General features: G+C 45.0%; 1 protein-coding gene across 1 annotated transcript in view; it reads right to left on the reverse strand.

The window, feature by feature from the left end:
- The window catches only part of DNAH1 (dynein axonemal heavy chain 1), an 88,792-nt gene that overhangs the window by 32,623 nt on the left and 39,049 nt on the right, over positions 1-17,120 (reverse strand). Inside the window, 15 exon segments of the mRNA XM_051627875.1 lie at positions 210-292; positions 1,093-1,212; positions 1,848-2,073; positions 3,406-3,599; positions 4,130-4,280; positions 5,295-5,593; positions 6,796-7,007; positions 7,840-7,997; positions 9,262-9,514; positions 10,047-10,208; positions 10,379-10,511; positions 11,046-11,196; positions 11,674-11,848; positions 14,301-14,373; positions 14,966-15,218. Coding sequence (XP_051483835.1) covers positions 210-292; positions 1,093-1,212; positions 1,848-2,073; positions 3,406-3,599; positions 4,130-4,280; positions 5,295-5,593; positions 6,796-7,007; positions 7,840-7,997; positions 9,262-9,514; positions 10,047-10,208; positions 10,379-10,511; positions 11,046-11,196; positions 11,674-11,848; positions 14,301-14,373; positions 14,966-15,218 — 2,643 coding nt within the window.

Here is a 17,120-nt window from a genome sequence, read left to right on the forward strand (position 1 = left end):
AGTTTGCTTTCCCCCAGGCCAGAAGGCAGCATCAACCCACACTTCTGCTCTATAATCTTCAAGAATTCAGTGCTCATATGACCAGAGAGGCACTAAAAAGTTCTGCTGAAGTCCTTGATAGACAGACACCTAGCCCCTGAAGCACTGAGAATAGTAATTGCTGGTCAAAGTGTTCCACTTTGACAGTGGGAGAAATGCCTTCTGCTCACTTGTCATTGGAATCTTCGTCAGAAAGACTGTAAAGGAATATCTCCGTGACCTTGTAATCTTCCATGACTTCACGAATCAGTTCCTGCACAGGGTGAGAGAAAGAGACTATTAAAAAACAGACACCTTTAGACCTCCCTACTGACTCCAACTCTCTGGTGTATACCTCATTTTCATGAGGTGCCTTGTAAGGGAGCTAGTCACACAAGCACAGTGTGGTGTAGGCTGCCTCTGCTGCGTGAACAGTGGGAATGGATTTACAACCCCTTCCTCTGTTGGTGCTCACACCATTATCACCTTCTCTTCTGTATCAATGAAAAGAAGTGTGACCTAATGGATAAAGTGCTGGACAGAAATTTGAGTGTTTTGGGTTATCCTCCAGGTTCTTCCCTTTGCATGGACAAGTCAGTTTACAGCTTGATGCCTTTGTTACCTATTTGTTCAGCTGGGAGAAGACCTACACTTCAATTAACTTTGAAATAACTCAGCATTAGAATGTCCTATTAGAAGAAATATGTTAACAGCAATATGAGCATTTGGTAGCAGAAATATTTTCTTGAAAACAACATGCATTTTTAGAAGATAGCTATTCAGTACACAAATGCAGAATGGATCACGAAGGTAGAAATAGCACGCATAAGTCATTTAGGCACAATTTTTAACTGCTATTTTGTTATGCATAGATATTAAAATTAATAATATGTGTATTTAAAAATACAAATCTTAGGAATAAAAAAAATAAAAAGCCAGGAATCTTAATGGCATTGCATGCAAAGATATTAAAGCAAAAAACCCTGAAGTTCTGCTTCCGAGACACCACACATTGCATTGACAGACTTCCTCCTCCCTTCCTTTGGTGGCCCATCTCCAGAAGGACAGCCCTACCTCCTGCACAGCCAGCTGCTCCGGGACTCCCTTCATCCACTCCCGCAGCTCAGTCAGCTCCTCGATGCTGTTTGGCTTCTCCTGCATTATGCTGCTGACAGTTTCATAGGTATCACAGATCTGCATGAGGACACAGCAGAGAAAAGACCATCAAAAAGTCATTAATTGCTAATAGACAAACTGGAAAACCTGCCATGATCCACCCGCTTTCTACTCTGAAGGTGGTTTAAAGTGATGAGTACACAGTCCTGTTCCCTGTTTTTCTTCCCACAGTTTTCTCCATTCATCTCATTTGAGCCCAAATTGAATGAGACTGCCAAAAAGAGGAAGAGGAACCACAGGTACATAGTTGAAAGGATGAAAATAACAGATTTAGGCAACGCTCTGGCAGATGCAATTGTCTGTATTCCAGTTATGATGAGAACAAGCAGAAGGACCTTGCAGTTGTCTATGAGACAGATCTTTTCAATCCACCAACACATTTTTACAAGCTGGCAGAGTCCTGAAGAATTTAATCTCAAGAGATACAGCTTTCAGGCACCTAACATATTACATATAATTAATACTTGATTTGGTTGAGTCTGCTTATCTCCCCTCTAGTAGTTTTTTAAAATAAACACTCCTATGCAATCTTTAAAATGTCCTCATTCATGTGACCTCAGTTGCCATCTTTTGGCCATTTCACAAACACAGCAACTTCAAAAGCAGGACAAGACAAAACACTGACAGATTATCCGTGGAACCAGGTAACTTACATTCTGCACCCGCAAATGGAGGTTTCTAGCAAGTAGGTCCAACATGGCAGTGGCAAGTTCTTGGTATTTTTTAGACAGATTTTGCTTAACGCCTTTTACGGTGACATGGAAAGGACCAATGACAATAGAACTAGGTAGAGTGTTGTGTGTGTTTTCTTTTTCGGACAAGTGCATGTCCACTATATCCATCACCTCCTGGGCAGATGGACATTGCTCTTCATAGTCTCTGTAAATAAAAAGACCAACAAAAAAGGTAACATAGACCTTGAGATTATTTGAGTATCCCGGCTGTAGGTAGGGTATCCAGACACATCCACCCAAATCATCAAGACTAAATTAATAATGGATGTGTTTACTTTTATTAAAACATACATCTATTCAAATGTGTACAACTATCTGCAAGCACAGACTGAGAAGATACCAATACCTTCTGGACCTTACAACCAAAGATGTGCCAACATCGGAAGTGAGGAGTGTTTGTATCACAGCCAAGTACATGAGTGCTTGCTTTAACTGAGCATGGGAAGCTGCAGGAGCAAAGACATCCCATGGAAAATTCATCTATTTGATTGACCAGCCTGCACTAAAGGCTCTGCTTCAGTGTCTTCACTGCTACGGTTACCAGTACCAAGCAGAGGAAGCCAGGCTGCCTACATCTACCTGAACTGCAGCTACACCATGCAGTGACACAGACAGGCCCCCCGTTTCAGAAGATGTGCATATGAGAAGACATGGAACTGGTAAGTACCTGATGAATGTTACTTGGGAGTAAGGGAAGGACAGACTCAGATTTACGAGTTTTAGAGCTCAATAGGTATGGAGTGGAACAAGAGCACAACATATTTTAGCTGCAGAAAAAGAGTGGAAGAAAGAGATGAAAGATGTAATAATGCAAGGGGAGAGGGAGGGACAAAATGAAAGCACTGGTGTGAACAGGGCACGATCAGGAGGCACCCTTGGGGGGGGCCTGGCACTTCAGTGTGTTCTGGGAAAAGAGAGGAATTTGTCAGATGGGATTTGTAAATTGATTAAGCTGAAATAACAAAAGAGAAAAAGGGCTTCATCCCCACTGTTTGGAGAAAATATGAGGCCTAAAAATGAGATTATTAAAGTAACAGAGACTAAAGGATGGCATAGGTGCAAAGAGTTTTGGCACTGAAAATGGTGAGGCTGAAACAAAAGAAAACATCACTTTGTACAGAATGTTATCAACCTGAACAGATGCCATTTGAAGGAGGCCAGAGTTAAGTATGCTAACTGGATTTTCAAACAGGATGAGTCATTTTTAGGGTCATTAATATCTCCAGTTACACTTACAAACATGACACGAATGTGACTGCTGTCAGAGGCAGGAATAAATTCTCACTGCCCTCTGGAAGCATGGACCATTGCCCACAGCTGAAGGCTGCCTCTGATGGATGCCTGATCTCATGGCTGAGGCACTTCACATACATTCCTGGTCTCAGAACAGGTCCTGCATTCTCACACTCATCCACACAACAGCTTCTAAAAAGGTTTGCTTCTTGGGTTAGAGGTGCCTCTGTCAGAAGCCACCTACCTTAGAAAGTACTGGATGTCATTGTTATTTAGCTCCAAGAACTTCTCATATTTCTTGGCATAGGCTTGGAGAGGGATCCGTGCCTTCTGAATGGCAGACCACATAGCCTCACGTAGTTCTTCCACTTCTGGCTCGTGCAAGCCCACTGAGTCCTGCAAGGGTGTGCCTGTGATGGGTAGGTTCTCCAACACATACTGGAAGAGGGAGAAGAGAGGCCTTTCAGGACTAGCAGAGCTAACCACACCTCCTCAGGAGTGGGGTGAGACAATCACTAGTGGCACCTTTGGGAATTCATGCAGTCCGTCCTTCTACATCATGTCAGGAATTGCTTTACCAGTTTTATGTTGCCCCCTCTCTCCCCAGAAGGAGGATGATTTAGGGTCTTTCACACTAACAGGCAGAAGGTTGCATATGCAGAAGAGATCTGCATCAGACTGTGCTGGGAAAGGTGCTTTTTCCTTTATGCTTGTATCAGCTGCCATGTGCTTAGGGCAACCAGGCTACTTAGGACATGTCTCCATAGAACCTGCAGCACCAAAGCAGAGACAGCAACCACATAAAATACCTACAAGGTTTGGGAAGCTTGAAGAAACCCTTTCAGAATAGAGAATTAATTAAACCATATCCCCAACTACCTACTTGTGCAACCCTCTCCCTCAGTGTGAGCCCAGGGGTGCCTGTGCCCAGCTACAATGCCCTGGGAAGACTTGCACGGTTCTGTCACCTTCTCCAGCTGTGGAATAGTGTGAGTCACCAGGATTCCCGTGTCAAACAGAGACATGAGGGACTTCTCAAAGCTGTCCACAGGGGGGCTGAAGAGAACACCACTGCTGTCTAACACAAGTTCTGTTCCAAAGAGTGGATTCCTTTGAGGCCTGCAGTGGGAAGAGATAAGGAAGAACAGGGATGGTTTTTGAGACAATGAGACAACTGTATTGCTCTGGTGCTGATAGTAAAAACCCCTACTGGATAGGAAAGGAGAAGAGGACTGTCCCATGCAGATTAAGGTAAAACACTGTGTTTTGAATTTACCAGTAAAAACATTGAGAACTCTTGTCTATCAAAGGCAAAGGAAAGGCAAATTACAACAAAGTCACAGAATCACCAGTTAAGAACAGCCATGCTCCACCACCCATAGAAGTTATAACCTTCTATTGAGAACTGGAGCTGCTTTACAGAAAAACTCCAGGTGCTCTTCAAACCAGGCATTCAGCATTCAGCATAAAAATATACCTTCTGGAAGTTATATTCAGTATCTCCCAGTCTTGTATGTTACCACCATGGCTCAGGATCAGCTAAGTCAGTGTCCAGACTTCCACTGATTTCCAGGTAAAAGCCCTCATGTGAGTGGCAGGTTGTTGTTTTTTACCTTCCTCTTTTCAATTTCTAAATCTTCCTTTAACACCATGAAGGACAGAAATCCTTAAATCAGTACCCAACAGAAGAAGATTCTAGGCACTGTGGCAACCTGAATTTGGTAGACTTTAGAGATCCCAGGCCAGATCCTACTTCTGATGTTTAATCCAAGAATAGAATTAAGCAGTCATGACTCCTGGTATTCTTCTTCCTGGTCTCCAGAAAAAAAAAGCTAGTAGTAACTATTTGCTCTACCAGGAATGCTGGAAGTGGCTAATCTTTAGAACAGTATGTCAAAGTAGCAGACCTAACGGTAACTTGAAATCTGTTCTAGCAGAGCAGCCAGCTCTGTGTCATTCTTCCAGACTCAAGCAAATGTGTCATGTGGAGGACAGGGGGGGAACAGCCCAGCCTGAAGCCCCCCCAAGTGCACAGCTTGTTTGCAAAAACAGTAGTTAGAAAGAAAATGGCACTACACTTTTCTGCTCTTTCCACCCTTTCTTCTGCCCCCGCCCTCCCCCCTCTCCCCTTACTTGTAGGGGCTATTGATGAGGTCATCTCCCCATTCCATGTCTTCTGAGCAATTCAGGACACCATGGCAAGCACCCAGCAGAAGCTGGGTGAAGCTGATCAGTGAGTTCTGGACCAGATAGCGCAGAGAGTCCTGGAGGCTGAACCTGAGGCGCTTCATCAGGTTATACAGTTTGGACACCTGGTAGTCATCCCAGTCGCTCTCTTCCAGGTCGTACCAGTCATCTTCTGCATCACTCAGGCTGCTCTTTACTGCAGTTGTTAGAGTACTGATCCAAGTATCCTTGAGAAATGCCTGAACCTGGGGCAAAGAAAGAAAGGAGGCAGTGTCATCTTTCAAGGGCTGGTGGGAAAGCAGGACGGTGAGGTTAGCTGCTAGCTGGGACTGCTGGACTTTTCTCAGCTGTGAAAGGTAACTGTTCTTTCAGAGCTGTGGCAGCTAAACAGTAGCTCTCAAATACATGCACACACATGTGGCCTCTGAACCCAGCCATACATGTCCCTCACCAACAAAAGACCTACAAAAAGAAAGCCTGATATTAAAAAGCAGGAATGTTCTTCTTTTTATACACAGCGTTTCGTTTTTGTTCTCTTTTCTGACGAGCAGTATCCCCAGAGCTGCCTGTGTCAGGGTCCGTCATAAAAAGTTGTGTAGACATCATGATGAGCAAGTAAAGATCAGAATGTTGTCTTCTCTTGACAAGTGAGAAAGACAGGGAGAAGCCAAGGGCAGCAGCAGCAGTCTGCAGTGGTTTAATTTATTAAAATACCACCAAGTGCCACTTTCACTCCACAGGCAGCTGCTATTTGGGTGTAATAAAACAACCTCAGTCACTAAGGGGATGACAGCACTGCCTGGCTGGAACAGCATGGGACTGGGAGGGACCAGCACATGCCCTGTGCCACTGATTTACTGCGTAACCCTGTGCAGGCTACTCCATGTGGCCACATCCAGCATGCAATGTATTGCCCTCATTTAGAGGGCACCAAGATCTGGCAAGAGCTACCACAGAGTTGCAAATTTTTGTCCTAGTCTGTCTGCTGGCATTGCAAGCAGAGTAATCTAATGAAGTACATAAAACAGAGTGTAGAAAAGCATTACCCCCGTGAGTGCTTCAGGAGGAATGAAAGCTCTTGTGCCTTGCAGCTGGAGGAATGGGGAAATAAAACTAAAATAAGAAATGGAAATTTTTGAGTGCAAACCAGGATTGTTACCTGCATGGAGACCAGGAGGAGGAAATTTGGGCTGTAGCCCTACATAGCCAGATGTTCAACAGCATAGTCAGTACTGGCTGATGTCAAGGGGCTATGGCTCTTTCAGCCCACTCCTTCCACATCCCAATACATTTGACACGCACATGCTAATTCTTCTCTGCCTCACCCACAGTGTCCACTCTGAAAGCTCATCTGTTTCCAGAGAGTTGATCTGCAGCTGCTGCATCTGTCTAATACACACTGACAGCCCTGCTCCATTATTTCACCCCCCATGCTTTTTCTGCTCACCTGAGTGAATGTCTCAGTCTGAATCTGTTCAAACTCCTCCAAGCAGACGTGCTTGGCTAAGGTTGAGTTGAACAGACACATGCTGGCTACCTTGTTGCACTCATCTTGCACCTGCATAAGGAGAACAATGACTTCTGGCCTGGTCAGGAGTGAGAGAGAATTGAAATTTGCTTTTTGTTCCTCAAAAGGATAGTCTGGGATCCAGATGAGCCCTGGTGCCAAAAAAGAGAACACATTATTGCCTGCAACAGCCATCCCAGCTTCTGTTTTAGAGGAAGAGCACAGCTCCCTTTGGGACAGCATTTGTGAAAAGGAAAGGACTCTCCTCTCATGCACAAACCTTACTGTGTAGCAGTTTTAACAGATGGCTGGATGAAAGAGTCACTGCAGCAGAAACTTTCTGCAGTCTACCATTAGGGACTGAGGGACTGTCTTGGTGCCTGAGCTTCCGGAGGCTTTGGCTTATGAAATTGCCATGGGCAAGAACACTGGACTTCAAGAATCTTCCCACTGAGGTTTCAAGGCACTGCTGAATCATCTCGCCTGTAAGAGGCCACTTGCAAACCACCTGAAGGTGTTCCAACCTTGGGAAGACTGAAGTGCACCAAATATGCATCCCCCCCATCTTTTTCTGTGGTCATTTTCCTCCAGTTTGGCACTCCAAAAGAGCATGAGTACTCTTTCACACCTGAGGTACTGCACAGCTGAGCACAGCACACAGAAGGTAGCCAGCCCCAGCACAGTACAGGGTGGAAGGCAGTCAAGCTAATTACACTGCCATGCATTCGGTGCCATTAAGAGGACACTTGCAGAGCTACTGCAGCTTAGCTGATAGATGGTAATGTGTTATACTGAGGTAACACAAACATGCAAGTACACCCTAAAAAAAGAGCAGACATACCCAAAAGTCTCATATAATCTGCTGCTGGCCCTTCTGAGCCCCGCTCATTAACATGAGTGTTTCTACAATGAAGCACAAATCCTATCTAAGCCAAGAGGTCCTATAACCATGCCAAGTTCAAACTGCTTCACTGTGTCCTGTACCTTTCTCTGGTATCTTCTGCTCCTCTTTGTCTGGCAGGGTGACATAAGAAATAATGCAAGGTCCACAAGTGACAAGGTCATCAAAGATCATCTTGTTCATGGTGCGTTCATACTCTAATCTCACTTCTTTCTCCAGGTAGCACAGATGGTCTAACACCCTGTAACAAGACATGCAAAGAAAGATAACTCAAGGTGTTTGAGCAGAAGTATGTCTGTAGCTTTACTGTAACCCCCCCATTCACTCACTCCCTCCTGGATTTGCTAACCCAGAAGCTCACCTGCTACTGAATGGATTAGGGAAGCTGTGCAGACAATGAAGCAGCCAGCAAAGCCATCAACTGGACATTTAATGGCAGCAGCAAGTGGGGACCTGGGACTAGGACTGCAGCCTTCTGAAGTGTCTTTTCAGATCAAACCCAGTCTCCACTGGGGGTGTACAGGGGGAGAAGCATTACAGAGGGGAGGGAAAAAAAAACAAGAACTGAAGAAGTGAGCTGGCAGTTCTGGAAAAGGTGGTTTATCTGAGCTGTTCTCCCAACTGCCTCCTGCTGAACACCTCTTGAAATCACAGTCTCCTCAGCCAAAACGTGTTTAAGTGCTGAAACTCTGCTCTGTTTGCCCCAGGAAATCATGATCTTTCACCTTAAGCAGACAGTACTTTTCTTTTTACCTATATTTCTGCTCACAAACAGATACTAATTATTCTCCTACTCTCTAGTTTAGGCTGGCAGACCATGCAGCCCTTCACAACTTCCTGTCTCTGAGCAGGGCAATCAGTCATGGCTGATTCCCAGCGACACCTACAATGGCTCATGATTCATCAGCCCAGGGACTCTTAAAATGCTTTCCTGATATGAGCTGCATCTCAAAGAGACACTCGATTATATCCAGGTGAAGATCTCCTGTTCTGCTTGCTTCGTGCTGTGCAGATCTCCTTTTGATTTTAGCAGCTGTTAATAAGTAGAAGAGTCACCAGCAGACAACAATCAAGTCTCTGGAGACAGCTGGTTATCTACAGATCAATTCAGCCATGACTGATCTGTTTCCTAAAACCACAGGGAGACAGCAAGGTCAACCACACCATTTTTGTCCAATCTTCCTGCTGTTGAAGGCCACTTAACTGCAGATGTTAGCTCGGCTCAGTGGATCTACACATGACATACATCTACTTCATCTGGGGGCACTGACAGATCACCCTTCCTATCCATGTGTCCCTGGGGCTCTTGTCCTACCTACTTCTGATGACACTCTGGGCCAGAGGGTGGTGTGCATGTGCACAGGCTGGAAGGTAGATGAGATGCACAGTCTGTGAGTTGGGTGCTCAAGATCTACCTCCATTGCCACTTGTTTTGTAGCCCTGTCAAGTCCTACAATGTTAATGGACTGAAGGCTGATCCTCCGGACATGTACTTGAGACTTTACCTCTCCTCTTCCTGCAGTTGGGGGTTATTCACAGCCAACAGCTGAATTCTCTGCAGGCTCTCCTCACTGATGCTGGTTACTCCTTGGGTGGGCATACAGTCCAGGTACAGCTGGTACCGGATCAGCGCCTCCGCCTTCCTGCGCAGGTTGTTGGCAGAAACCACCCGCCGTGCAAACACCCGGGGATCTTCAGCCAGAAAGAACAGGCGAACTCGGGGCACCCAGTACTGACGTGACAACAAAGGGGCTCTTCCTGGGAAATGAAAGTGAAGCTTACGGGAGTCTGCAGGGAACACAAAACTCAAAATGGCTTACGATGCTGGCAGCAGCTTTTTGGTGGACAGTATAATTAGGTGGGCTCACTGGAGATCCAAATGAGGGACCAAAGCTGAGGACTACAAGAGAGAAGGAGCATGGATCTAGCAGCATCTCCAAACCCTTCAAAAGGGGATTATTTCATTTTTATCTGTCAACATACCCCCTCAAAATGGCATTGGCCTAAAAGACCATTATTTAACTTGTCTTGAAAGCAGGAAAGGTGGAAGACAGAGAAGAGAAAGGTATCTCCAAAGGGAAGGTCTCAAACAGGTTGTCAAATTAAGGTGTGGAGTTCTCTCTCCTGGATGTTTTTCAGGACAGGTTAAACAGACACATGTCAAGAGTGATAACAGGGAGAGGAATTAAATTACTTCTTGATGTCTTTCCCATCTCTACACAGGACCAGGGTAAATGAACTGGCTCTCAGAGTATATGCAAGGTCCTAAAAGGCCTTACTTAAAACATACCTTCTGGAGTTATTCCTCCATTGAGGATGGGTCTCCCTTCTTCATCCCGCACATGCCCATTCTTATCTGTTTTATGGACCAAGTAGAGCTCTGTGTTCTTGTCATAATCCAAAACACCAACATCAATCCACTCATAGAATAAATTACGGCTTTTGGGGTCCTCTGAGAAAATCAAGGATTAAAACAGGCTTAGTCCATTCTCCTGGAGGCTACAGCTCATGGACTTCCCTGATTATAGAGTGGTGAGGCTACAGTCAAATTAATTTACTAGTTTGAATCTTGGTCAGTCTCACATAATTTCTGCCAAGATCAACTAAATAATGAATTTTTACCATGTCCCAGCACATCATCTGTAGGCAAGAGTGCTCTTCCAGGCACTGGTTTTCTATCATGAGATCCTGGCTCCAGTCCCAGTGAGATCCAGTCTTCTGGAGTTCGACAGTCATAGTCGTAATCATCAAATATCTAAAAAGCCAGGACAGGAGTGAAATTAAGTCTTACTTCAGAGAGAAGAAAACACCTGATACAAAATTTAATGGGAGGAAAATTAACATGCAGTTCCTAAACGCGCTCCGAAACAAAAAACAGTCCAGATGCAAAAGCTGTGCTGATCTTTGATAAACAATCTTCTCCCAGACAGCAATATCTGTACCTCTAGCCCTTTCCTTTCCCAGGGAGCAGAGACACTACCTGAAGAGGTCTCATGCAGAAATACTACTGACTGCTGCATCTGGAAGAAAACATGAGACAACACCTTTTCTTTGGACAGAAAAATGACAAGTGAGGAGCACTAGGACTGTTAGTTTTGGTGGAAGCTGTGGGCACCCTGCAGAAGATGCTCAGCATCTTGTTGAGATCTGTCAGGGCCCAAACCTGCTCTGAAGCATTTCCTTCTTTTATTGCTTGCTGTATCCATGATGGCTGTCTTGCAATTGTCAGAAACATGCTGAGGTATAAGCAATGAGATCGAGATCACAAGTGCCCAACAAGCTCTCTTACCTCTAATGGAAGGTAGATGGGAAAGAAAGGATCTATCTCAGCAGTTGGTGTATTGTGAGGATCATGATGCCTTGACATCAGCTCATTGGAGTCTATTCCCTCTCCAGCTAAGAGCTCAGCAACATCAAAGGTGAGATACAGCCTTCTTGTCCTGGTTTGGATCACAGCGGGAGAAAACCATTTAGTGTGCCTAGAAGGGCTCCCATGCCTGTAACTCCACTTTTTGGATCGTGCACCCCATCAGTAAAAAAGTTTTTGAGCACACACTGCAAACTTGTGTATTTTTTAATTTACAGAACAGTTCAGTTGGAAGGGACCCATAATGATCATCTAGTCCAGTTTATAAATTATATACATGTACTATATATTATCGACATTATAAAGCATATACAAAAAAAAATATTAGAAAAAAATTAAATCAATATTATTTTAAAAAATTTCTTTCCAAATCCCAGTGCATTGTCTTGTGCACCCCCTGCGATGCACACACCCCACTTTGGAGACCACTGCCTTACAGGATGGTATTTTCCTCAAGATTTTTGACAAGCCATCTCTTGAAAGCAAAAATCAACACCCTAGTCTGCTGTGTTCACTTCATTATGTCTCCAAGCACTTCCTGGTTACTTACCTCTCCACCTCGACCGCCCGAGGACATTGCCCTGGAAGCCTTTGGAAGGCAATCTGCACTTTGGGCTTAAATGACTGTACTGGGAAATCAGATATGGTGAGGTTCTCAGTGGTTGGTCCAATCACTTGCTTATCCAGAATATTCCCAAAGCCCTCAGGTATCTTGAAGGTTGTGACTAAGAGACAGAGAGAAATGTTTGAAAGCACCAGACATCACTCTGCTTTACTTTCACATAAACAGGAGGTCTATGCTGTGTCCTGGGTTGTCTGCAGAAGTCACTTCACTAGATTAGTGAGATCAAGCAGACATCAAACAGGAAATTGAAAGGAACACCTTTTTTTCCCCTCACTGCAGTATGTCATCATGTTTTTTCAGTATCAAAATGAGGCACAGAAGAAGCCTCCACTGAGAAATACTGTCAGGCATCTTACCAGGCAGGGCACTGATCTGGCTCTAAGGAGCTCTGTTCTGTTCCCATCTTTGCTACAGAATCTTTACATGAACATGGGCAAGTTCTTGTCACTAGTGCACTAGAGACTTCTAGGCTTCCCTCACTCTCAGGAAGGGGTGGGATTCCCCTGCCCCCCTGGGGTGCCCTGACACCAGATGTAGCTGGGAGGAACTCAGTCAAGAGAGTGATAAAAGGCTTATGAACACTCAGGTCATCTTCATGTGCTGACGTTCCTATTCACACCTTAGGTGGGACAAACCTCTCCCCAGTTTTTGCTCAAGCAAACCACCCACTCACATCAGCAGTGGTGTGAGAAAAATGGAGTTAAACAGCAACCAATCTCATCATTTAGTCAAATGTTTTCAAGGGAAATTTGGATGAAGCAAAAAGTATACATTTCCAAGAACTGGCTGAAATTAAACCATGTCATTTACTCCATAAATAAACTGCTTCTATTGCTAAACAAGTCACAAATAATAGAACAGAAACAAACTGGGAATTTGGAGCTTATCCTAAATTAAGTAATTGTGTGGAAGCTTTAAAAAGCACTATTTCCTAGACAGAGCCGAGCACTGAGCTAAAAATGGATTTTAGTAGAGTGAAAGCTTTTCATTTTATGAACTTTCACACTCTACTAGGAAGAAATTTAAACTTCTGGCTCATAAGTGGGTATTTTGGGTGTCAGGCTTTGAACCCAATCCTTCACCCTGTTCCATGTGCATAATTTGCACCCAATGCTTCACCCTGCTTTATCTTGAATCATGGATGCAACCCCTTGATTTCAAAGAAATCGTGCAGAGCAGCCAGTAATGCTGAAGCCAGACACATTTCAGGATGATCAGGTACAGAAAGGGTCCTCTAGGAGGTCATTCCCTTTCCTTTCTTAAATGGCCCCTGACACAACCCCCATAGCTCTATGTTGTCTGCTTAGACACTACAGGAAAAAGTCACTGAACTGGCTCCTCCCTCTCAATCTTCCCCTCCCAGGAAGGACTACTAGTCTGGATACACATGATCATAAACATTTCCATTGCCCATACCAACATGCATGTTTACAGTAACTTCAAGCAATCCCTAAGATGCAGAGGGTTTGCTACAGCACCTTTAGCCTCATGCATCTCTCTTGCTTGGGGTCTTTACAGAATGGCCCTGATTTGTGTCTGTTGTCAGGGAGCACAGCTGTTCCAATTTTGTCACTTCATTGTTGCAAAATCCATGACACCATCCATCATGGCACTTTGTGCACTATCAACTATTTATGTCAATACTTAGTGTTTCATTTGCATTTACATTTCCAGCTTGATAGCTTCTTCCCCCTTGAAGAACCAGCAGATCATAAATAGAGATCTGTCTCCACTTGTTAGGGATGAGTCTAGCTTGTCAAGATTCACTTGAGGATGCAGTCATTTGTCCTCACTCATGAAAATAAATGTCACTTCTAAGCACAGGAAGGTGGTATATATAGTTACCATCTTTCTCCAAGATTAAAATCCTCTCACACACACATGTTCTCCCCACCCGCTGCCAGCCTGTGATCCATATCCCCAAGAGTGCTCCAGGGGCCAGGAGAGTGCTGCCAATCTTTCAACCATGTTCTGTTCCTTTATTTGAGCATCCTTGATACAAGCAGCTCTTGTAAGCAGGTGGGACCAGCAGCTCTGTATGCACAAAGACCCCTTGCATCTAGGGAGAACAAGTCACTGTGGGGCACAGCTGGACCCAGAATGAATAAATGAGGGAGGAGAATGATTTTGGCTATGGGTATCCAGATCTTGAGTACAGCTCTCGTGAGCAGGTCTCATTTTCACAGGGAAGGGGCATTGCTGGCTCCAAACAAAATGACAACATATGCAGATTTAGTGCTCTCATGGCATATGGCCCATGAGTCCGAACTCCTGTAGGCAGCCATGCAGCCCACCCTGAACCCTGGGGGAATATAACCAGGAGAAAAGGGACCATGATTTTACCAGCCAATCACTTTGTTCCATCTCTAAATGAAATTCACTTTTCATGGGACATTCAAGCAGCTGAGCACCATTCCTGGCACTGACAGGAGAATGAAAGCAGTGCACTGGCCCAGAGTCACCAGCCGAGTTCCCAGCACACGCACAACAAGCAACCTTAACAGTTATGGCCCCATTTCCCACCACATCACGTCCCCTCTCAGTATATTTACCTTTAGGGGTGTGCTCCTCCAGGTCTGCCTGTCTCAGCAAAGCATGGTGCATACAGGGGCCAGCACAAGCATCCTGAAAGGCAGCATGTGAGGAGTGTCAGAGATAACAAAGCACCGTTCCAGTGCAGCAAGAGGGTGGGTTATAGAGGTCCAGAGAGAAAGTGAGACTGTACAACCAACTTTACCAGTGCTTTAAGGACAACTGAAACTGTTAATAGTGGTGAGAAAAGGCTCAAAAAGGCAAAAATATCTGGAAACTTCAGCCAGCATAGAGAGGCAGAGGATTTGTCATCAGAATGCAGCCTGATAGCAGCTCAAAATGTGGACTGGGGGCTGAAGAGATAGGCAAGTCATCAAGGTTTTTCTTCTAAATATCACTTGCAGTCATAACCATATGCCTGCCCTGCCACACTGGCAACCTAAATCCCAGCAACATGATGATGTTGACAGTGATAGCACTGGACATTGAGGAAGGCAGCACAGCTACGATCAGGAAGAGCTTCATGGCTTCACTTTGTGAAGGTCAAGGTCTTGCACAAAGGCCTCTAACTAAAATGAAGGGCTAGGACCTGAGGTGAAAGCTGTATTTCACCATACCAGGTGTACTACAGGTCTTTTAATTTTAGAAGGACAACGGTAAAAAGAGAACTGCTCTTTGCACTTACCTTCAAGATGTTGCAGGCTTCTGGAGTGAGGACATCATCATCAAATGTCTTCTGTCTAAAGGCCGAGTATTTTTTTGAGCCCTGGTTGCAGCGATCAGCAAGAAACAAACTCACCTCTGGACGGCAGTCCCAGCATGAAGCCTCCTTGCTGGCATCAGAAGGGCTGGGGCTCCTTCCCAGAGAATTCCTCAAATCCTTCTTTGCTTTATCCATCTTCTTAGGAGAAGGATGCTGTGATGCAACCCTGGGCTTGCTAGAGTGGAAAGACATTGAGCCACTTAAACACTATCTTTGAGGCTCCTCCACACCCTCCCACCGTGCGGATGTCGTTGGCTTGCTAAGAAGATGAGGGGGTAACAAGGCAGGTTCAACCCCCTGCTTTGATACCGAGCACTGCCTTCCTGACCTGGGCTCACAGGGCTGACTCCATGGCTCACTCACCCTGGGAAAGAGTGCTTTATTATTGCAAATGGGTTTTGGAGGGGGGAAGTCAGCACTATATGCATGAAAAGCTGCTTTCCTGAAGCAGCAGGGGCTTCCCGGATCTGTGGCAGAATTCAAAAGGCTGTCAGGAGAATTTCAGTAAACTGGGACTACAACAGAAGTGCTTCTTTAGCCATACCCAAATCCCTTAAAAACCTTGTCACACTTGACTCCAGTGGGAGCAGGCTACAGGTTAGACACCAACACAGCTACTCCCAGGTGCAAAATCTGACTCATTTAAATAATTCAGGAGAGATGTTTAAGCATCGCCTAACGAATATTAAAACACAGCCAGAAGCTTCCCTCTTTCTTCTCCTGCAGGGGATATATTTGCTGGTGATCTCAGCTCACAAATAATTTCTCCTCTTCCACCTTGGGAGTCACATGTCCAGGCAAACATCACAGCTCCATGGCTGTATTTTATAAAAATACATGCTGAGGGTATTAAGAGCAGCCCTCAGACTTCTGGCACAGTAATAATGCAACCCTTGGTTTTAGGCTTGTCTAAACACAGAGCTAACTACTGTCACTCATTAGTACAGCTAAAGTGACACAAGCCCCTCCAACCTCTACACATGAGCTGATGTAATGAGGTACACATACCCATGTAGTTTATTGTGATAAATTAGGAGTCAGAGCTCCCCGCGGTGTCTCTCCAGGCTACACTCGGTGCAATATGACTTCTTTATCAATTACTGCTCAGGGCAAGATCCAGACTCTTCATCCAGTCCTACACGACTAATGGTTTGCATCCTGCACCCTTGCTAGGACCCACACATCTATCTGCCTTGCTTACTTCTGGAGGCCAAGCCTCTGCAACAGGCTGCAGAGTCCTACAGCTTGCCACAGCTTAGAAAGACCTTGCCTGGTCACACAGCTGGTGGCCTACACACCTGTCTGGAGTCTCATGGAGAAAACACCACAGCATCCCTTCCTGCCATGCCCTCTCTGCTCTGCCCTTGAATGGAGTGAAAACTCTGCCTGTCCTACACTCTTGATCAAAGAGGGCAATTTTTTTCTACATTTCACCTTGCTGTCTGTCTGCAAGAATGACTCGGTACACACAGCACAGAAAGCACGACATGCATGCTGCAGATAAGAGGGAATAACTGTGCTGGTTTATTACTGCAGGTTCAAGCCAGTGCACAATTTTGAGAGGTTGAATCAAAACAGAAATCAGATAATAAATCAAGGTTACCATGATGCGAATCCTTCAAGTGAAGGAGAGTAAATGAGCAGATTGGAGAGACCTGGGAGACAAGATCAATAATACCCCCTCCCCTCCTTCAAGCTAGAAAATCTCAAATCTTTTTCCTCTCAGCTTCTCTTTGGCACAGCAACTGGAACCTCATACCCTGAAGAATGAATTTTCCATGGAGGATTTTGTTTTTATTAGCTATTTTATGCTCTGGCCATATCTATTTTAGCAGCCCAGCAGGATTGATTGGTATCAGCCAAAATCCAAGGATTCCTGATGAATCACTGCTGGACTCTTTTGTGCCTGCCACACCAGCAGAGAGAACAGCAGCAAGGTGGAATGACCCTGCAGTGGCTCTCCTGATATGTCACCTGAGCATCCTTTTTCTGGGACAAGGGTTGGAGGTGGCAACATTACTTGCTGTACTTTCACCTCTTGGGACCAGAATCCTAAACCCATGAAGTTAAAAAAAAC

The sequence above is a fragment of the Apus apus genome, chromosome 9, assembly GCF_020740795.1.
Source record: "Apus apus isolate bApuApu2 chromosome 9, bApuApu2.pri.cur, whole genome shotgun sequence".
NCBI lineage: Eukaryota > Metazoa > Chordata > Aves > Apodiformes > Apodidae > Apus > Apus apus.